The sequence below is a fragment of the Ascaphus truei genome, chromosome 6 (genome assembly GCF_040206685.1).
Source record: "Ascaphus truei isolate aAscTru1 chromosome 6, aAscTru1.hap1, whole genome shotgun sequence".
Lineage (NCBI taxonomy): Eukaryota > Metazoa > Chordata > Amphibia > Anura > Ascaphidae > Ascaphus > Ascaphus truei.
Window position 1 is genome coordinate 88,606,380 of NC_134488.1, and position 22,671 is coordinate 88,629,050.

At 43.3% G+C, this 22,671-nt stretch overlaps 1 protein-coding gene across 1 annotated transcript; it reads right to left on the bottom strand.

Moving 5' to 3' along the window:
* Positions 1-1,732: 1,732 nt before the first annotated feature.
* LOC142497356 (taste receptor type 1 member 1-like) lies at positions 1,733-21,018 on the bottom strand. Its single transcript, XM_075605037.1, has 5 exons — positions 15,483-21,018; positions 13,944-14,714; positions 11,988-12,194; positions 9,325-9,445; positions 1,733-3,225 (listed from the first exon to the last, which is right to left on the bottom strand). The coding sequence occupies exons 1-5, from the start codon at positions 15,705-15,707 to the stop codon at positions 2,291-2,293; spliced, it is 2,259 nt and encodes a 752-aa protein (XP_075461152.1). The 5' UTR covers positions 15,708-21,018; the 3' UTR covers positions 1,733-2,290.
* Between the last annotated feature and the right edge of the window lie 1,653 nt (positions 21,019-22,671).

The window sequence follows — 22,671 nt, forward strand, 5'->3', positions numbered from 1 at the left end:
TTCCACGCAAAGAGATAGAGGGTACACCCCTCGTGATGCTTCCCAGGAGAAGACTATGTGTTAAAAATAATGTCTTGAATCTTCATTATCTTCAATGCAATAAACCGCTCAATAAACTCAGGAATCCAATGTCCAAATATAATATCCCTTGAACATCACACATAAAGACACCACTAGCCTAATAGGTGCATCTTATGTGGTAATCTGAGTGGTTGGGAAAAGGACTGATCACATAAATGAAGTAAAAAAATTGTGAAATTACTCACTGCTGACCTTGAGGAGTTTCCTGGTGCTGTCGGCGTGCTCCTAAACAGGAGTATCTGCAAACGAATTGAAAAAACGGCGGTGCATCTGCTGCTGAAGAAAAATTGACCAAATACTGCCAAGAACTAAGTGCAAAAATTTATTGGGGCACGTTTAAAAACAGTAAAGGAACACTCTTATGCGTTTCGCGTGGTAACCCACGCTTTATCAAAGAGAGAGTACAAACAACCGATCACACATTTAAATACCCATAATTCCCTCCCTTCACCTGTGACGCTGTGTTACTACGTCCAATAGGAAGCGTCATGCCCCTTAACTGACATAGAGCTCATAAGCTTAGTGTGGTGTCAGCTGAACTGCATCGCACACAAGTACATGGAGGTAAAATACCCTCCCACTTGTGACGTAACGGCCCATCTGACCAATTGGACACTAACTCAGACGGGTGCCGTTAGAATGTAAACACTGACAGCCCTAGAAGGGATACAATATGAAATAACCGTCAATTTCCACGGACAGCGGGATCCGATGTTCACTAGTACAAGTAGGATCTACACTAGGAGGTAAGATGGCCTTTCCTTACCTCCACTATCTTATACCCGGTCCCCAAACGGAACTCAAGCTCCTTGAACTGTTACTGTTTGATTAGGAGAACGGTTGCAGTGCCACTGATATCTCCAGGACACTATATATTCCGACGGACCTCCTGCTTATCCCCCCCCCCTAATTCAGGTATATTTAGTCTTCATTGATGGAGCGCACAACAGGTTTACTCTGCATGGAAAGTAAGGAACGGTTGAATTATTTTTTTTAATTGTTTTTACAGGGATATACATTTTTCACAATACATTGTTCTTCACAAACTTCAGCACACAGAATTTCAGGTTTAAAGAAATAACATAACAACATTTCTCAAATTGCAATGATATTGTGCCCAACGTTTTGTGGGTATATAGATTAATTTTTTTTTTTTTAACTGTCTGTCCTGGGACGCTGCAGCTTTCAGTTTGTCTGTATTCCCTGATAGAAACTTGAGAGAGGAGCAGGAGATATCTAGGTGGAGGAGAAGGGACCTTCCATGGAAAGGTGAGACGGGAGGGGACACAAGTAAGTTGGGGGAAAGAGGGGATTTTTTTTTTAATAATAAGTTGATTTTACCTTTTTTGACAATGAGCAAGTCATATTTCAAGCAGGTTATACAACAAATGTTTAGAAAATGAAGACAAAATGTATATTTTAAAATAATACCACTTTCTGTTTGTCCCCTAAAATGTGTATACATTAACATGCCATGGTTAAAGACCACCATCATTGTGATTAGTATAGATTTCTCTTGCATACTCTGATTTGGATACATCCATTTAATGGTTGTATGAATATAGAAAATTATTGTCATGTTACAAATGGCAGTAATATCACTATCTCACCCCCTCTCTCCCCCCTCCCCCCCCCCCCCCAATTTGAGCGGTTCTAACTATTTGCTAGAAAGGTGGGACTTTACAGGCAGAATACAGCTGGCATCTATTTTCATGTTGAAAGCTTAATAAAGAACATCGGTATTGGTACTGTAGCTTGAAAGTGGTCAAGTCATTGAAGGTATAAAAAAAAAAGGCTATCAGGAATTAAAGAATCAAGATGAATGAGTGATGGCCATTTCAGGGGTTGATGTTCCTGACATGCAGAATTGTGCATAGAATTATGCCAGAGGAAATCCAACCCCTCCAAGTCTAACTTTAAAAAAATATTTTAAAAATGCTTATATGTGTCAGAATTTGGTAAAAATGGTGTCGGTCACCCAGATAAGACCTGGAATTAGTTAACTTTGGTCCAAAAAGGAAGTGCCCCAACTCTCATGCTCTCAACCTTGGACATTTCATATCTTTCCCAAAAAGTCCTAGTTTTGCTTTTTCTATATGATTTGTGACACAGCAAGAAAATGATTGCTTCCTTCTACATACAGAATTCAGGTGTCCTTGAATTGGTGGTGGCTGCTTTTTTTTGTATTTTTTATTTTTTGGCACACCACCTATTTCACAGATTTGTTCCTGGTTGTGTATTTATGAATTACGCTTTGAAAATGATCTTTAGTGTTGAATTGAGGCTGAAAGAGGATTATGTAACACTTGGGAATAAAGAAAGTGCAGAGAATGGAATATACACTTGTCAAGACTGAAAACATCTGCAAAGCTGAAATATATTTCCCGTCTGTAGTGGTATAAATCATGAGGAAACAAACCCAGGACAGTATAAACACCAGCATACTGAAAGTGATCAGTTTAGCTTCGTTGTAGTGTTTGGGTAACTGTCTTCCAAGAAAGGCAAACACAAAACAAGCTATGCACAGCAAAGTGATATAGCTGAATACCATACCCAAGCCAATGAAATGGCCCTCAGAGCACTGCACGTAGGTTTCATTTTTGGATAGATCATTTCTAGCTGTGAAAGTTGGGGGACTATGAAACAGCCACAAGGAGCAGAACAAGCACTGTACCAATGTCAATATACATACACAAACATATGGGCCTCTGTATTTCACCCAGTAGTTGTAGGCTTTAGGCAAATTGGTAGCCATTTTGAATATGCACACAATCTGGAATGACCTCACAAGAATACATGAGACGCAGGTGGTAAAGCTTATCGCAAACAAGGGCTGTCTAATCAAACAGATAGTTTTGTTTGGCTTCCCGAAGAATAAGTTCATGCTGCTAATGGAAATCAGGAGGGAGCCAAGCATAATAAAACAAAGCTTTCCGCCAGCAGCCTTCACTATAGGCGTATGAAGCTTGATAGCAAATATCAACATGCAGCACACAACTGAAAACATGCCAAAGGAGGAAGCGATAAGGAGTGCTGTAATGTTTGGATCGTCTGGCGTGAGATACTGTATTGTCCGTGGATAACAAGCCTTACTCTTGGCAGGAGACCACATGTCATCGGGACAAGGAAAGCAATACGAAGAACCTGAAAAATAAATCCACAAAAAAACAAAACATTAGGCTGCTTGTGTACGCGGTACAAAGTTGTTTTTGTGAATTTGTGGGGTGTATTTAAATGTTTTCAGTTCTATACATGAATATGTTTTGTTATAATGTCCTCAGAGTCTGTAAGATTGGGGACTTCCAATAAATGTAAATATGTTAGCGTTCAACAAGCAATATAAACAATGCCACTAACCCAATGACTGCCAGATGGGCCTGTAATTAAGTATATTTTATAGATAAAGCCTATTAAAATGTGCTGTTCTGGATTTTTCTCCATGCCTTGCTGTTTGCATGTTTCACTTAAACCTGAATAAACCCTCAGTTCCTCTGTATGTGGATTTTTCTTTGAAAATCCTTTTGGGTTTTATTATATCCTCTCAAGCTCTTCCTCCCTTCCCAAAAACAAAAAAGTGTATCTGCAGAAATCTCCTTCTGAAAAACAATATGCATACACATTCATTTTGTCAGGGATTTTTATTGTCTGCAAAATGTGCCTAATATCTACTGTAGCCACGTGTAAAATTGGTGTACATATCTCTTTCATGCTGGCAGTAATCCTCGTAAGTATGCAGGGTTGCCAGTAACAATCATGGAGGTTTGCCCTCAAACCCTGGTGAGGTGTCATATGTCCCAAAGGAAGTGACAACATGCTGTGTGTCCACGGTTAGTGACACAGAGGGTGTCTGTTTTCCTGGAGGTGATATAAGACACAGCACTGCCTAAAGTTAGGAGTTCTGTCAGTTGGTGTTTTGACTCTGTTCAGGAGAGTCATGTGTTGCAGAGGCTGATTCAATAGCTGTGAGTCTGGGCAGCTCAAGAGAGACAAGCTGGTGAATCTCCCTGAGGGGAGAGGTGGAAAGCAAGTCCATTAGGAGAAGGAGGAACCTTCCAGATGGAGTGCAGCAGAGAGATGAGCAGCTGAGCTGACAGCTGCGAGGGGCAATCTGCCTATACCAACAATAAAAGATGCCCTTGTTCACAACAACCCCAATGTGTGAGTGTGAAGTTACTCCACAGCGGAAGGCACCACCAAGAAGGAGTTCCTCATCAGAACCATCTCCTTGCGGACGCAGAGATCCTGATGAGGTGGAGGCACTGCACTGTAAGTAGGTAGGACTCGCACACTACCTCAGCTGCCTGTTTGGGTTGGCATTCCCCACACAACATCATGCGGGAGACTCAGGAGTCCTGTTGCCAACAGGTGCACCACCAGGCACAACCATGTAATGGGGACTGGTTAGACCACAGGGGCCAATGTGAGATTGGGTGGGTCAGGCCAGGTCAGAAAATCCGTTACATTTGGAGGTGCTGTTGAGATACCTGTCAACAGGACAGGCTTTCGCTAGGCACACTGGGAAACAGGAGAGTGTATGCTGCTACTTTGTGCTGTGTTGGGACCCAGGGGTAGTCAGGGGAGCTGATGGAGTTGTCAGACCGCAGGGACGACCTGGGAACCTCAGAGGAGTTGGGAGTCAGGAGCCGGGCTATAGCTGTCCTAGTCACCTTGAGGTAGTGCTAGTGGTAGGATGCCTAAAGGGATAGCCTGTTAACGTGGTCAGGAATCCTGGAGAAGGTCTGCGCTAGGCTGACCAAGAGAGGTAGACGCCCAAGTACTGCATGGAAGAGCCAGAGTACTCTAGCCCATTCCAGACCACTTACCGAAGTAAGCACAGACTGGGAGAGAGGAGAGACAGCATACACAGAGAGAGTGAGCCTAGCCTGAGGTAGTGCAACACGAGTCAGACCTACATTAGGTACACAAGGTGGTGCATCGGGCAATCTTTATTGTATTGGTATGGCAGATGCCCCACAGAGAGGAGCTCCATGTACAATCAGAACAAGTATAGTAACCAAATGGCGACCGCAAGAATGGAGGATCCGCGCAGTGCAGAAGGTCCAAAATGGCGGACGGAGGCTGATGGAGAGAGCGCACATGGCGTGTGTGCGGGTGAAGAGCAAGCTACGGAAACGACTTTTGCGAGTCTGCTGTAGAGTGGCGCGAAAGCTGTGGCCGCGCCGTTTTGGTCCTGTCTGGGACCCGGGGTTATACCCTTGAGGACAGTATGGAGGACATTGTGGTGGTGTGTGGTGAACGTGACAAATCTGATCGCCAGCAGGTGAGTACTATACAACCAGCTACGTCAGTTTCTAGAGTGATTGGCAATGTAAACCAAAATGGCGGTTCCCGCTTCCCTGGGAGACCACGTGGGCCGTTTGCAGAAAATGCTGCCAATGAAAAGGTTGCACAGAGTTGGCCGGGAGTGGCACCAAAAGGAAAACCCCACCCTGATGGGAGGTATGGCGTGAAAACTGCGGCCGCGTCCTCCAGGACTGTGACAGGCTCAGAGCCAATTATGGGCCATAACGTGAATCTATGGGACCCTCCCCAAATATTCACCAGGGGGAGGGGTTTCTATCTCTGCCAATCGAGACCCGAGTTGTCTGAGGGAGGAGCTGGATGTGAACTTCCTGCTCTTCAGTTGTGAGGAGCTGGTGAACAGGAGAGACCACTGTGCAAAGTGTCTCCCTTAGCCAGTACAAGTGATAAAGAGATGGACATTGGGGTATATCCCTATTCATTGCCAGGAGGCTTCCTGGTAGTCCAGGCTGGGGACAAAGAGACATTGCGGTGCCTGTGTATGCAGTGCCGGTTGCCGGGCGGAGAAGCCAGCACCACGGCAAGGTGTCCTCTTTGTGGCATCCACTACCTATGGGCCGTACAGCCCTTTGTGCCAGAACAGACCGTGGAGGCGGGAGCGGACACAGCCAAGCAGACGGCTGAAGCCTCGCCCTTGGTCAAGCAAGAACCAGTTGATCCCGGAGAATGGGGATCGCTCCTAATGATTGCAACGGAGCCTAGAGAGAAAGGGGCCTGCAACCGCGGTGAGAACCCGGAAACTCACCGTCGGTCCCCTGCGGGAGTGCCACTCCCCGAGTCGGAGTTCGGCTCCTCAGACGAGGAACAAGCGACCCCGACGACGGTGGTGATGCGCCTACCGGCGGAAAGAACCGGCACTTACCTGTGTCACGGCGGAACGGAGTCTCGTGTCGCCGGTGCAGAAACAACCTGAGAGGCGAAATCCCACGGCCGTGGTGACCGGCGGAGCCGACGGCAGAGAAGGAACCACCCCGAGCCGACGGAGTGGTAAGTGACATTCTTGCCCTCCCCAGGCGCCGGTGGTGGCAACGGTGGAGAAAGGCCTAGTCCGGGCCCGAGCGGAGCAGAGAACAGAACCATCACTTCCGGCGGAGGAATGTCGTTCTGGAGGAAGAGGTTCCGGTTGGGAGCCCAACGCAAGATGGCAGCGGTGAGTCCCGCGAGATCCATGACATCATTTCCGGTGGGCACAGCGGAGCCAGATGGAAGATGGCCGCGTCCTCGCGACCAAGCAGCTGTACCAGGTCGCCTGGGTCCGGGAAGAGCTGGCAGGCCCTGCGGAAGCCTGGGAGTAAGAAGGCGAGTGAACCGGAGTGCCAGTCCGATGGCACCGGGCAAGGTAGCGGAGAGATGCGGGTCGTAGCCCCGCGGATGTCAGCGGTGTTCCCCTATGCCCAACCCCCAGCCATAGTTAAAGCCCCTGCCCCTGTCACTTCCTCATCTGGGTCCCAGTCGAGCCAAGGGTTGTATGGGGAGTCCCGGGACACTTCTGATGAAAGGACTGGGGAGAACCTGGACTGGGGTGATTGCTTTACCTCCGATGAGGGATCGGGGAGGGAAGTGTTACCTTATGTGAAGTCTCCGGGGATGAATCCTACTGTAATCAAGCATGTGGCTAAAGGGGGAGTCAAGCATTATGGTATGCACACTCATTCCAGTGGGATGTCTGGGGATTTGGGTAATGTTGCTCATATTGTGCCTGTTGCTCGGGTACCACCCTATGTGCCTCCGGTGTCGGCAAGAGTTGCCAGGAATCGCCAAAAGTTGTTACTTTATTTTCACCAGCCATGGGAGGGAGAAATTGAGTTCGAAATAGGTTCCACTGATGAGGATAGGGGATATAGTACTGATGAGGAGGAAGGATCAGGGGAAGGAAATTGGGATTCTGATAGCTCTCTAGAGGATTGGGATCCTGAAGTGTTAGACGAGAAGTGGTGTAATCAAGAAAAGATAGCTTACATCTCCAGGAGATGCCTGAAGGAAGTGTATGGGCATGATCCTCTCAGTCCACTAGCATCCATGCCAGAATTATGGGCTGATTGTGGGTGTCCAGTATGTCACTCAGAGTGTTATAGTACTTCTGCTATAAACCCAGTGGACCATGCTGTGCGCAGGCCACCTTAAGAGGGTATGGTAGTACCAGTAATGGATACTCCATCAGGGAGTAATCCTGCTTGTTACACATCTAAGTTAGGATGTAGCTGTTATTATGTTATGATGAAGATATGTACTGTAATAATGTATTGTTGTGTTTTGCAGTGCTACCTGAAGGAAGGTTCCGCAAATTTAGATCCCAGCCGGGACGTTGGGTTCCACCTGGGGGAGAATGTAGCCATGTGTAAAATTGGTGTACATACACTGGCGACACACTTTATTCGAGCTCGGCTAGTCCCACGAATTCGGGTATACCCGGGTGTATTGAGGTTTGTGACTGTTTTCTGCCCGAGTGCATTGGGTTATTTTCCAGGCAGGGATTGAAGCATTTTATTCCCGCTGGCTGCAATACTGCACAGTATATATATATATATATATATACTGCATTACAATTCATGAATTTATGCCATCTGGTAGACACGCGAAGCATTGCAGCCTATTAAATCCTAATCATTATCATTTAACAGATCAGCCACCCGTCAGCCAGGCATGAACCCAGGCTGGGAAGGCAAACGCAACGGGGCTTGTCAGAGGTGAGGAGCGGCGCATTCCAGGTATCTGCCAGGTACATACTGGGTATTTGCTCGAATAAAGTGTGTCGGTGCAGTATCTCTTTCATGCTGGCAGTAATCCTGGTAAGTATGCAGGGTTGCCATTAACAATCATGGAGGTTTGCCCTCAAACCCTGGTGAGGTGTCATATGTCTCAAAGGAAGTGACAACATGCTGTGTGTCCACAGTTAGTGACACAGAGGGTGTCTGTTTTCCTAGAGGTTATATAAGACACAGCACTGCCTAAAGTTAGGAGTTCTGTCAGTTGGTGTTTTGACTCTGTTCAGGAGAGTCATGTGGAGGTCTGCAACAGTGTTGCAGAGGCTGATGCAATAGCTGTGAGTCTGGGCAGCTCAAGAGAGACAAGCTGGTGAATCTCCCTGAGGGGAGAGGTGGAAAGCAAGTCCATTAGGAGAAGGAGGAACCTTCCAGATGGAGTGCAGCAGAGAGATGAGCGGCTGAGCTGACAGCTGCGAGGGGCAGTCTGCCTATACCAACAATAAAAGATGCCCTTGTTCACAACAACCCCAATGTGTGAGTGTGAAGTTACTCCACAGCGGAAGGCACCACTAAGAAGGAGTTCCTCATCAGAACCATCTCCTTGCGGACTCAGAGATCCTGATGAGGTGGAGGCGCTGCACTGTATGTAGGTAGGACTCATGCACACTACCTCAGCTGCCTGTCTGGGTTGGCATTCCCCACACAACATCATGCGGGAGACTCAGGAGTCCTGTTGCCAACAGGTGCACCACCAGACACAACCATGTAATGGGGACTGGTTAGACCACAGGGGCCAATGTGAGATTGGGTGGGTAAGGCCAGGTCAGAAAATCTGTTACTCTACTAAAATGTGATTTCAAGAAAACCTTAATATTGAAATCTAGATATGAATACAACATGAACCCAGCACACTTTGTTTTGTTTATCTTATTACTACACACTTAATTCTGATTCGCGCATCGTATACAAGTCTGCAGAGATTTTCACGTGCTTGTTGGAGTTATGTTTTGTACATCATCATGTCATTCTCAGAAGAAATTTCTGGCCAGAATATCGTATCCCTATCCGGCAGTACCTGCTATCCGGCAGTACCTGCTATTGACTTAAATGGCAGTTAGCACTGGATTGGTGTAATAGCCCATATCACGGCTTGATGAATTCCAGCCAATGTTTTTAATGCATTCTGGCAAATTCAAAACGCACTTTACTATCCTACCGCTTTGATTTTGAAAAGTTCCTTCCGGACAGTCGTCACACAAACAGAAGCACAGGTAAGTGCCTTTATCACTTTTAAACTGTCCTGGTCCACACTGTTTCAGACAATAAGAGAACGGGATCTGGGTGGGGGAAAAAACATTTTGTAAGATTGAAAAGTAAACAAACTCTATCTTTGCTAAATTATTTTATATTTAAGAATACAAGATAAAATGCAGCTTCCAAGCTTGTTGCTTTATGATTCGTAGTGAATAAAAAAAGGAAACCCTTGCCATATTTAATAAAATTTGTGTTCAAAAATAATGCTACAAAAAAAAAAGCTACTTTGTAGGCCTTTTTGTGCACAAAAATGGTCTGTTTGAAGCTATTTATCTTAATTTTTTTTTCTCTGCAGAATTAGGATGGGAAGACCCATGTCGGGGTTATAAAGAGACAGAGCGATTAGTACTCTCTCCTCTTTCTATAAGAATTGTTAAATATTGCGCTCTCCTGTTGTATAGTCACACTGCTGGCTAACCTACTAGGCCTCAGTCAGGGTGGCGCTGAGGGGGCTGGCGCGCTCACGATGGCCGCGATGAAACACATTGTGGCAATGTGTGTGGCCAGCGTGAACAAGTGCCTGAGCATGCGCGGTGGTTAGCTGCTTGCCAAGCAAGCAAATTTGATATTGGGCTTTCCACTGGAAGGCTTTCAAGCCTACGTTTGTCAAAAAGTAAGAAAGCCATTAGTTTATTGGCATATCTTTCGACAGATCTTCTAATCAGATCTGTTGGAGCCTCTTGTCACATCGTATTTTGGTTACATTACAGCCTAGACTGGGCGTGTTACTTTTAAACATTGGTTTATAAAATAAGTCAAAAGTTAGTACTCGTTTAGTAATATTTAAAGGTGATTACGGTTGGATATATGTTGGGTGCAAACTGGGGATGGGGGAAACTGAGAAAGTATTTAGACTTTTATTATCTTTATTTACATCTATTCTGTCATTTTATTTATTCTGAAATTTAAATTTGATGTATTTTATTGGTAATTTTTTCTATATATTTTATTGTCTTTTAGTGTAGTACATTTTTTTTTGTATAAATGAATAAAAAACAAAGGACGTGGGAACATTACACAGTAAAGTCTTGGTTGAGAGAATACACAATTTGACCCATACAAGTGAACTCCGCTACAGATACTATTACTACCATTTTCTTTTCCCTCTCTAAAACATTTATTTATCAATTTGCGCTAATTTGCTGAAATCTGCATTGTGAAACCGGTGATTTTTGCTCCTGAGACACAATTAGTTTTTGGTGGATAAAACAAGTTACAAAAAAAAAAAAATGGACACTGTGTCCTCATTTGCATATTATTACCCAGAATCCTTACATGCAGCTACAGCGCTAAAGGATGATAGTAACTGCCCAAGACATGCAACCCTCGTGGGTTTATTTTCTTTTTTCGGTAGTTTGTAAGGTAAAGAGTTTTTTTTTTGTCATTTTTTTTGTTTTATGCACCATAACCTTACTTTATCTCTCTCATCTGGGTATCGGACCAAAATCTAGCTTCCATCTCAGTTTTATTTAATAAAAAAAAGGGAAATGTTAAATAGTATAGATAAGAGGTTTACGTTATTGATCTGTCAGCATTATTACTTTAAAGGGAAATGACGTAATGAACATGCTGCAATGTGTACTGAAAATTACATACACTTTTAGTCTCCTAAAATTGATGTACAATAGAACTTAAAATAGTCAAAATCTGCAGCATACGTTTTGTGAAATGCCCTTTTGAACGTCCCATTAAAGCAGCAATACTACATTCCCCCTTTTCATTTTTTCTTATTTTTTATATGTAAAGCATGTGGCAATGTATAATTTTACATTCTTACCTAAGCTGGCAATCGTTTGGTCCTTCTGTTATACATCTGTAAAAATCCTGATTGTGTGCCTAACATAATGGCTGCCTTTCAGTTTCAATTAATCCTTCAGTCACTGTAACTCAGCAGCTACAATGTATCCTGATATTACTAAGGTAACATCTATTGTTACAGTTTACAGCAAAACTGCTGGGAACATTGGCAACACATTATCACAAACTGAAATGTGTTGCAAATATGTTGCACTGCTGAAGTGGTGGACTAAGGCCTGCTATAAAAAAAATCAAAGGATGCTCAGTATATTAAAAATGGCATTAAGAGATGAATTAATAAAATAGCATTCTATTATCTAATACTACAGAACCAATAAGATTTCATCTGTTTTGCTGCTTTAACCATTAGTAATAGACACCAGGAGAGTACTTCCCACTTAGTTACGAGACTCGATTGGTTTGTGAAAGTGGTTACAGAACAATGAGTAAGGCCTCGGCCATAGTGGAAGCGTGCGCGCGCGTTGGCGCGACGTCACACTCGCCTCAAGCAAGAGATGCAACGGGGAGGCGTGTTGGGGGGCACGGCCGTGATGTCACGCAGCTGGTCTGCCCTCATTGGGCGAACCGCTCATGTGACTCGCCCATCGCTAGTACCGGTTCCCCCGCGCTCACGCGCACTATACACAAGCACATCTGGTTAATTTCATATTTTCTACTACATTAAAGCATGTTTCTATATAAGGGTGGTGGTGATAAACATGAAATGCTTATTGTGGGGGGGAAATAAAACATGCTTACTGTACATACCGTATTGTTTGGTGTCTTCCACTGAATTAGAGTTTTGTCAAGTGTAAGTTGCCCTGAATGGTACTGACCAATAGTCTTGAAAATAACTTTGTTTCCACTCCAGTTCCACGTGATGATGTCATAGCCAGTGGAAGGATTTGCATTGTTATCAAAGTATATCTTGTTGTCTCTGAGAGTAAAGTTAACCTCTTTCAGCTTGCTAAGAACCTACACAAGCAAAATAAGATCTTTATAAGACAATAAACAGGAATCATTGAGACGGATAGGAAGAGCAACTATTTTTGTGGGCAAAGTTATTGGACCTTTTTGTCTTTAGATTAAAAAAAAATTGAAAACAACTGAACGTTATGAACAGTAACAAGTGTGCAATGCCTCTGTTTTTAGCACGTTATGTCAATTAGGTTCATTCTTAAGATCCAGAAACATGAAGTCTAAGGGGAGATGTATCAAAGTAAAAAAAAAAAATACAAATAAAAGTTCGTTGTGATGCATTTCTCTCTCAAATGTAACAAAGTGTTTTTTTTTTTTTTACATCTGCTGCAAATTGTTAGGCAGAAAAGTTTACGACAACTATGACCTTGCGAATTGTTGTGACGCAAATACAAGATACAAAAGTGACGCAGGGGGAAGCAGAGTTTATTACATCGCATTAGAATCTGTGCGTCAGGTAACTCCTCCCTAACTCCTCCTATTGTCATGCCACAAAATTGCAAGGTGATGCAAATGCGGAAAACCATAGAGCAAAGACCATGATATGTTGATGCAAAGAGACCCAAGATGAAAATTATGCAAATTACATCCATTTTGCTCCAAATTAGCTATTATCCCTCCTATGTTTTTAAGGATTGCAAGATTTTCAAAACCAAAAGTGGCTGATCCATTTAACCTACTGTACATAGTGGCAGGTTTTGACATTTTGGGCTTTAAATGTAACAGGGAACATTACTACACACTACGTTGTGTTTAGATAAGTTTGTTAAAGACAAAGAATACAACATCATGGAAATTGTCAATCACTTGTGGGGACATCATTATTTAAACAATATAAAGTGTGTAGTAGCTTTCTTTTATTTAGATTATCAATAATGGGCCTATCGTGGGGTCTTGTACTACTAGTACCTATACACCTGAAAGTTTGTTGTCCTTTTGCTTGGGGATTTTAAATCTTCCATCCCTGTGTAGAGGCATAAACTGGATCAACCTGTTCAAGGTGACCGGGTCTCACATTTACTTCTTTTTTGGCGGAGCCATGTGTAGCCCCCTTTTGGGACTAGCAGGTAGTTAAAGGGGTTAACAAATGTGCCCTATATAGTTAGAGACCATAGTAATGGCCCAAGATTGTTCCCTTGCCTGAGGGGGAGTAAGCAGGTGCTCAGCAGGGAGTTCTCGGAGTAGAAGCTCCGGAGCATAATTGGATTGGCCCTACCAGAAGATCCTAAGTAATCTCCTGATCCAACAAGTACTGTATATACTAAGAATGCCATGCATCGAAACAGGAGAGTGATCCCAGAGAATAGTGTGTCCCGCAACAAGGGTCCACTTGAAGTAAGGCATTATTGAAGCTATGCAGGAGATTGCCAATCTAACTAATATTAAGCATAAGAACCTCCCCCGCATAGGAGTGTGAGCTACCAGGGGAAGAAGCACAGAGTGACCAGATTGTTTGACCCCAGCTAATATCTATGAGACATCTGTCTTTTGTAAGTTGAGCATTACAAAAGGATCTGAATAAAGCTCTTGTTTGTACTATAAAAGTTCCTGGTGCCCATCATTATTCTATCTGCATATCTGCACCCAGCCTGCACGGACCCAACATCCTGAAAAAGTATGAGAGACTGAGCAATGCCATGTACAGTATATACTGTAGTCCATTCGGTGGGAACTGCATTAGAGCCAGGCAAGGAGGGTTACACGTGTTTTCAGTGTTCTTGTTTGTCTATTCACACTACAACATACCTGCCATGATTGAATAATCTTGGAATTGTGACACGAGACAGAGTTACACTGAAGGAGAGAATGAAGTGCATGGGCCACAGCATACACAGCAGAGTAAGTGTAAAATGGTGTCCTCGTTGCACAAGCATCCACAAGTAGCTTCAATGTATCAGATGAAATGTTGCATGGACTAGAAGCCAGACTCCAGTTACCTGTCCCATTTTTCCATGGACTGTTTCGTGAGGAATTCTGGGCTGTGCATGCTATAGCTTGTTGGATTAATTCTTTCAACTGAGACAGTATAATCAGCTTTGTAGTCAGTCCCAGAACAGTACCTGTTGTTTGGATAGAAGACACTGTAGGAACATCATTTAACACTGACCAGGAGTCACTTGCAATCCATACTATGTCAGTCACATTCATCTCAGTAACAACACGGAAAAACTCTTTAACTCCATTTTCCTCACTAAAGACCACAGTTACATTAGCGTTAGAGAGCTGAATACTTCTCACAATCTCATTGATAATTTTCTTGGAAAGTAAGGGATCAGAAGGTATTATCCCCTGAACAGAAACACAGATATTTTTCTCAGCAGCGACAGATATAAACCTTTGAATTGTCCCCTGGGCCGACTTATTGTTACTTCCTACAATCGCAATCCATTCCCAATGAAACTCTTCCATTAAGGAGACGATCGCCTGCACTTGGTATTCATCTGTTGGAACCATGTGAAGAAGTGTTGGAAAAAGTTCCTTCTGAGCGAAAATTAGATCATTTGCTCCATAATTAATCTGAAATAAAGATGTTGATAATTTCCAATTTACACTGAGGACACAGATTTCTGACAAAGGAAAAAGAACAGCAGAGCGACATCATTATAATATTATCTTTAAAGTTTCAGTCCCATGGAACACCATGCAAATTAATGCTAGTGATACGTGTAATTGATTAAATACCTACGATTGGCCATAGGGAAATACCCAGCATAAAAGTCTGCAGCAAAAAAGTGACATCTTTCTGGAAAAAGTATTGATGTTTCGGTCCCTTGTGATCTTCATCAGGACTTTGTACAACAATTCTGGTGACTGACACCTTTTATTTAAGTGTTTTGTATTGTAAATGTGTGGGGAAATAAACAATAACTCTTCCTCCAGAATTCAAAACTTTTGAAAATAATGTAAAATACTAGAATTTGTTTGTGTTTTAGAGGCATCAGTTACCAAAATATAACCATTAAACCTCTCAATTTCATTAATGCATATTAATTAGCATGCAGACATTCCCACAGTTGTACTTAACAATAAGCAGGACCCATTCTACAAGATCTTAAACAACTAAATTAGCCCAACATTTAAGGACAAATCTCTACAATTGGTTACCCTGATGTGTCTTAGAAATACATTTCTTCAGATACCCTGGATCTCTTGTAGCTGTTGTTTTGACCTTACAAGAGTAGAAATACTTAAATTCACTTAAAAAAAACCAGTTTAGAATAATCAATTGGTTAAATTAGTGATAGCATTCTATTTAGCATACACATATCATTTATTATATCTTACCTGTGGAAGAAGATACAAACTAAAGACTCTGGATGTTAGCATTGTCATTTCTGATATAGCTGGACCAACCACCGCAATAACTGTACTGGCCTGTGTTTCTGAAACCAAATGAAATGCAGCCTCCATGTACAGTAATTCATGGCACGTATCAAATATGTCATACCCCAAAGTGATATTGGGTAGTAGGCTGGTGGAATTATTTATTTCTTCTATGGCCAATCGCATAGCCTGAAACTCACAATACCCCAACGTGTTTAACCTGTGAGAGAAAACAAAAAAATATTACCTTGTATAACCAGATGTACCTCTGGATTACGGTATGTTTATCAGATTCCTAAATGCTGTTAATGTTCTTATAATGAAACGCAACACATTTAACTACAGATACCATGCTTCTTACCTTTAAATTACATTTTAAATGACTGTACATGTGCTCATAAAATGCTGGAAGTGTAGTTCATTTTATTTTAATTTATAAAATGTTTTACCAGTTAGTAATACATTGAGTTACCTTTCGTTTTCACGTAAGTTCTGGACATAGAGTTCTGATAGTATATGTTTGCATTAAATGAACAGTGGTAATACATTGAATTTACAGACATTTCATGGACAGTTAGAGATAACGTATGATTGTGGGCTTATGTAACAGTTATAGACAAGGTTAAAATTGTACATCAACATACACTGCAAAAGTGTCAACATTGATTGTAAGGGATCTTTGAGAATTATTTACTTAAGTCTCCCGGCTGCAAAACCAGTGTATAAAAATTGCACCAAGTTTATCAAAGGGAAAACTCCTATTGATTTCTATGGGATTCCTTTGATGAATATTGCTTTTTGCCCTCCTTTGCAGCCGGGAGACTTTAGTAACTAGAACCCATAGTGCTTATTTCATCTTGGCACTAGAAGCAGTTTGCAAATCAGTATCAACTTACCTTTCACATGTAGGTATTTCAGTTATGATGCTCGGAACATTTCCAAAAGTGGTCGTATGAATTGGAAAGAGTCCTCCTATCCTAAAATCACCTTGAAGCTGAAAAAGTGCCGGGCAAATTGCAGCCTTACAGACATAGCTGTGAACAGAAGTATGTATCCAGATCCAGAGAAATAAAAACATTGCTCTCATTTTCAAATTCATGATTAAAATGAGGCAATTGTTACAGAGATCTACCAAGTCTGGAAACTGAGAGCTGATAGTTGCGGTGTATTCCTTAGCTTCAGGAACATAGTGAATATAATTGCAGGTCCCTAGTAAAATAAGATAATGTTTTTTTTTTTTTTTTTTTAAACCTGTTCTGTAGTATGGTGATATTTAAAGGAAGTCTATTTAAGTACTAAAAAAAATTTGGCTAACTAAAGACAAACGTCCACCTGTTTTGCTTAAAGTTGTTTGCTAAAGTTCCAGCGTGTTAGAAAAATGTTGTTCACAACTCTAAAGATACTTCAAAGCTGAAGGCCCCCTTACTCACCCCCCCCCTTTTTTTTTACAGGATGGGAGCCAGGGGGTCCCAGCTGCTGAACTGCATTATTTTATTTTCCGTTTCAGGGATCCCCCTGGTTCCTGAGATACTTTACTGGTAAAGGTACCGCCAATACTTCCTGGGATTTTTATCATGTCGTGGCTTGCTATTGGCCCAGTGACGCGGGAGGTTTATGACACCATTTTGTTTCCCCAGAAGCCGGCACAGATGCCAATAACTTCATCACTAAGTATCTTGGGAACTAGGGAGTCCCTATTTGTTGTACTATCTACACTATTATGTTTCTGATCTCCATCTTTCCTAAGATCATCTTCCTCCATCAGACCATATAAAGAGAAAGAGCCACAGTTTGAGATGTGCCTTTTTTATTTGAGAAAATGGAACTAGACACTACAAGATTCAGCAAGACCTCACAACATACGTGTTTAAACGTTATTGCACTATTGTTTCTTTCTGGTTTTTTTTTGGTGCTGCCCAATGCGCCTCTCTTTTCTGGAGAAAGTGAACCGTTTGAGTGCCTGAGGGACTGGGGCACCAGAATTCCACAGCCCCACTGACACATCGTGATCATGTGACCAATCGGAGCGATAACATGATGGCGTCGTCACTTGTTACAGGAACAGAAGAGTGACGCAATCTTCCCTAGAGAACAAGCTAAAAAAACTAAAACGTAGCCACTATGTCATGGGGCCCCTAGAGTGCCAGACACAATGACGTGGTGGCTAACGTCAAAGGGTTACATGTATTCAGTGAATAAGAAAAACTTCCCCATTACATGAAAACTCCCATATTTATACCTGAAAGCCATGGAGCCTGGAGGCGGAGGGGTTAATCAAATATCAATCCGTTAGTTACCTTGTCAGTCAGGCAGCCTGTGTTTTCCTGGGTAATAGGACATTCCTAATAAAGAATGTCTTTAAAAAAAAAAATAGCTGAATCATTTTGACAATAACTTTGAAGTCAGATTATCCTTCAGAAAGGGATGGTACTTTTTGTTCCCCTGTCAATTCCTCTCCTGGTTAGAACATTTTGTTCCTTCCCATGTTATATAATACATTCATAGTAAAAACTTCAAGGATTTCGCATGATGAGTCATAGCCCTGCTGTGATGGCGAAGCAGCCATAAAACAGCGAGAAAATGCGTCACCTCCAAGAAATGGTTGTGCTGCACTTAAAGATGAAATGAATGTAATAAGTTCCGCACAGTCTTACTGTCACGGCCCCTTTTATTCTCCAACATCTCCGATTTGTTTGGGTATTTTTTTCCGAATGCCACGCACTTCACCGCGTTCATGCCGAGACAGCGCTAATAGTAGTTATCAGTGAAAGTTTGTATATATCAGCACGCCGCCCATAATGTTGCACTTAGTATAGTGAGCTAGTTGTTCCCACTCTAGCTTGCTTGTGTATCTCTAATACAGACCTCACACCTCACATAACTGTGAGACTGTAATGTTGAAAACAATTAAATAAGCACAGCGCTAATACAATGCACGCGGCCGCGGCTTTAAATACCGGAACATGTCGCATCAAACACTGCATCTGCCGCGGTTTTAAAAGTCGCGCTGAAACGCCCGCACGAGGCTAAAGGCAGCCGCCACTGTAGCCGTACTCACATATTTACCATTAATAATTGCAGTCCCAATATGTGTGCTTAATTTTGATTCTATCCACCAGGGATCTTCAGCTGGCGGCTAGAGATGGGAGAAACTGTAAAAAGTTAGATTCTCGAAATTTCGCACAAACCCAAATCCACATGAGGATGTTATGCTTGAAGATCCAGCTGGATTCATATTAGAGAGATTATTGTATCAGCAGTTTCCAGGTGCATATGATGTGTTTACCCCCTCAAGCGTCCCACCAAATAAATTAGAGAGACATGCCTATGACATGCATATGGCTGTCACCGCTGTCACCGCTGTCACCGCTGTGCTTCACCTTGTTTTTCATTGTGTGTCAGAAAACATGTTTTATTTAATCTCTATTAGGATATGAAGAGTGAGAATAGGCAATCCTTTAGATTAGGTGTATTCTAAATACTCCAAGTGGGTAAAATACCCCTTAGAGATGTATAATGACCTGGGCAAAGTAGCCTTTATTAGATATACAATACAGGGATAGGACAGGGGGGAGGGACAAGAAACAGATAATGAACTAAATAGAATAGATAGGGATGGGGAAATAGCTAGGGGCCATGGAGGTAGAATGGGGGCAAGTGGGAGTTTGATAAGAAGGGAGACACCCATATTAAATACAGATAATACTAGACATTTCTAAAGACTAAATACAATTGAAGTATTAAGGCAGGGACAATTCATAGGCAAGCAACCCTGCAAGGTCTTATGCCTACAAAAACCAACCAAATGTGTTCATAAGCTGGCTACCATACAATACCTTATGCCTTAAGAAGCTAGCATTTATCAATACCGATCTATAGTGGAAGACATGTTAAATTGGTACTCTTACTCTATAAATATAAGCGTGTAGGAATGCTTGCATCTTTATTACTATCAGCAATTCTAAAATAAGTATTTAGGGGAGTATAACTAATACACCCGCGTCACTATAGCAACACATGAATTGTAGCACAATTAATTTAGGCTACGGAACCACTAGAGAAGTGATCTACTATTACCAAAAAGAGGAATATTAAGAACTTCTTTCTAGTGCAATTACGTCAATCACATTTAAAGAGTCCAACATTATATGAGACCCTTAAATAATGTGTTTCTTGCTTAAGATACATTAGTATCAAGTATTTGTGTGGGACGTGAATGACAATACCCTGCTACTAGCACACTGATATAGATATATGGAGACTAGTTCTCCATAAAAAGCAAATTCTACCAACTAAGGTCATTGGACTCTTATATACATTATCAGGGACACAACAAACCCCATATTTTTGTTTTATGTACGTAGTGTCTGTGTCATGTATGTGTAGACATACCCCTTGCTTTTTTAACGTATATATAATAACGTATTTTAATTAATTAGTTTCACAATAAACAACCATAAGGGGTTCTCTATATTTTCTTATGCTAGAATGATGTTTTCAGCAAACTGGCTACATTATTATAATGTCAGCTTGAGCCTTACTGGCCAAGGAGAGTACACCAAGGAAAAGGAGTTCTAGGGGAATCACTGTGTCTTATGTAGGGACCCCCATCTTTTTGTTCTAATATTGTGTTACCCAAACCCAGTGCACCCCTTAAGTCAGACATATTTCTTTTGGCTGAGCGGGTTGTTTCTCATTCCTTCAATTGTAACTAGAACCCACAACCTCTGCTTTGCTAGGAGATAGCTCTAGCAGTATGACCTAGCGCTGTCACTGCTGTCACAGCTGTGCTTCACCTTGTTGTAGCGCACTTTCGCCCACCCCCTGGGAGATATGGCGGCTACTGTGTGTGTGGTGCATTACCTGTGGCTCCCAGCAGGTCTCAGCCTCCACTGCTGAGAGCCTGGGGTGTATCTGATCCATCTTCCAGGTAAGGGGGGAGAGCTCGTGAACAAGTGGTGTGTATGAGGAAAAAAGAAAAAACAATAATAGTGTAGTCAGTAAGGAAAATATATTCCTATCAAATAATTCTGTGTTAATCTCACTCACAATGTGCTTCTCATATCGTGTAGCACAAGCATGTAAACTCGCGGCATGCGGCCCACAACTAATATCTTGGAGGCCCGCGGCCCAGCCAATATAACTGTGCGGCGGGCGTGTGCGTCGGCGAGCGCGTGGGGGAGCGCGTGGGCGGCGGTAGCAAGCGTGTGACCGGGAGTAGCGAGGGCGGTGGCAGGCGGATGTGGCAAGCATGGCTGAAGGAAGAGCTGGCCTGCTGGGGCTGGACGGTGGCCGGGCACAGTCATCCTGCACTCGTGCCATGTGTGGGATGTGGAGAGGACAGCGGGGGCGGAGCCAACACCCCGGTGGAGAAAGCTTCAGAGACGTCTGTGGGACTGCCTCCTGCCTGGAAGCCTGGGAATAAGGTAAGGACAATATATATATTTATTTGGGTGGGGGGGGGAGGAGGCCGAGATGATCATGGGGTGGGGAATATGATGATGGGGCATGGGGGCCAGCCTGGGCAGCTAATAATGATGGGGGGCAGGGGGGGGGAAAGATGCTGATGGGGCATGGGGGCCAGCCTATGGTCACCCACCCAGCCTCACCCTGTCACCCCCTCCCCCAGTAACCCCCTGCCCCAGTCACCCCCTCCCTCTTACCCTCACTCTCTGTCACCCCCTGTCTCTCACCCACTCTCTGTCACCCCCTGTCTCTGTCACCCCCTGTCTCTGTCACCCCCTGTCTCTGTCACCCCCTGTTTCTGTTACCCCCTGTCTCTGTCATCCCCTGTCTCTGTCACCCACACTCTCGCGCTCACCCACACTCTCGCGCTCACCCACACTCTCGCGCTCACCCACGCTCTCGCGCTCACCCACACTCTTGTGCTCACCCACACTCTCGCGCTCACCCACACTCTCGTGCTCACCCACACTCTCGCGCTCACCCACACTCTCGCGCTCACACACTCTCGTGCTCACCCACACTCTCTGTCTCTCACTCACCCACACTCTCTGTCTCTCACTCACTCACCCACACTCTCTGTCTCTCACTCACCCACACTCTCTGTCTCTCACTCACCCACACTCTCTGTCTCTCACTCACCCACACTCTCTGTCTCTCACTCACCCACACTCTGTCTCTCACTCACCCACACTCTGTCTCTCACTCACCCACACTCTCTGTCTCTCACTCACCCACACTCTCTGTCTCTCACTCACCCACACTCTCTGTCTCTCACTCACCCACACTCTCTGTCTCTCTCTCACCCACACTCTCTGTCCCTCTCTCACCCACACTCTGTCTCTCTCTCTCTCCCTCACACACACTATCTCTCTCTCTCACACTCTCTCTCTCACTCTCTCTCTCTCTCTCTCTCTCTCTCTCTCTCTCTCTCTCTCTCTCTCTCTCTCTCTCTCTCTCTCTCGATATCTTACTTACCCTATATATCTTAACTGCCCTATACCTACACCGAAATAACCTATACTGCTTACTTCCAGATCTGACACAAGCTTCACACGGGAGACATAGGAATCCCCCCTAACCCAGAAGACAGGTAGGGAACACCTCCTCTCCAAAATATAGCATTGCGGGTTTGACGTGCTTGGTGTAGCATATCAGAGATTCTTCTCTCTCTGATGGGAGCCCTTTTGTGTGTCTTTCGGTGGGAATTGTAGTATTATAATACCCCTTCTGTTATTTGTCACTTGTCCTCATTCGGCAAATTTAAAGGTAAAAAGAAGAGAGATGCCGCAATAATGTAATATCGTTTGAGTAGTATATTGCACAAATAGCAGATAAAATAATTGCACTCACATTTCAATGTTAAAACATTTTCATGGGAGAGAACTTCTGAGGGAACCCCGAATCTGCCGTGCGTCTCTCCGATCAGACTGCCACGCCGCTGTGGACCGCACGCATCCGCATATGTCACTTCCTGTGATGTTCCAACTATGGGCGGAAAAGGCTTCTCTGGTCACCTCAGTTCAGCACTGCCAGTCCCTTCAGTCTCTGGTCCTCCCAGGATCAGATTCAACACGTTTCGCATAAGCTTTATCATGAATCATGTCTTTCAGTATTAATTACAGCTATATATAGCCCTGAATAACTCTGTCAACCAATCAGTTTATAACATATTAATTAGCCCTCA

What these genes read in the sequence shown, in the direction of transcription:
- LOC142497356 (XM_075605037.1), bottom strand. Translation starts at nt 15,707, where the DNA reads ATGCGATTGGCCATAGAAGAAATAAATAATTCCACCAGCCTACTACCC. An exon ending in AGATTATTCAATCATGGCAG is followed by an intron (nt 12,195 to 13,943) that starts GTATGTTGTAGT and finishes TTGCTTGTGTAG; the next exon opens with GTTCTTAGCAAGCTGAAAGA. An exon ending in GGAAGACACCAAACAATACG is followed by an intron (nt 9,446 to 11,987) that starts GTATGTACAGTA and finishes TCCCCCACCCAG; the next exon opens with ATCCCGTTCTCTTATTGTCT.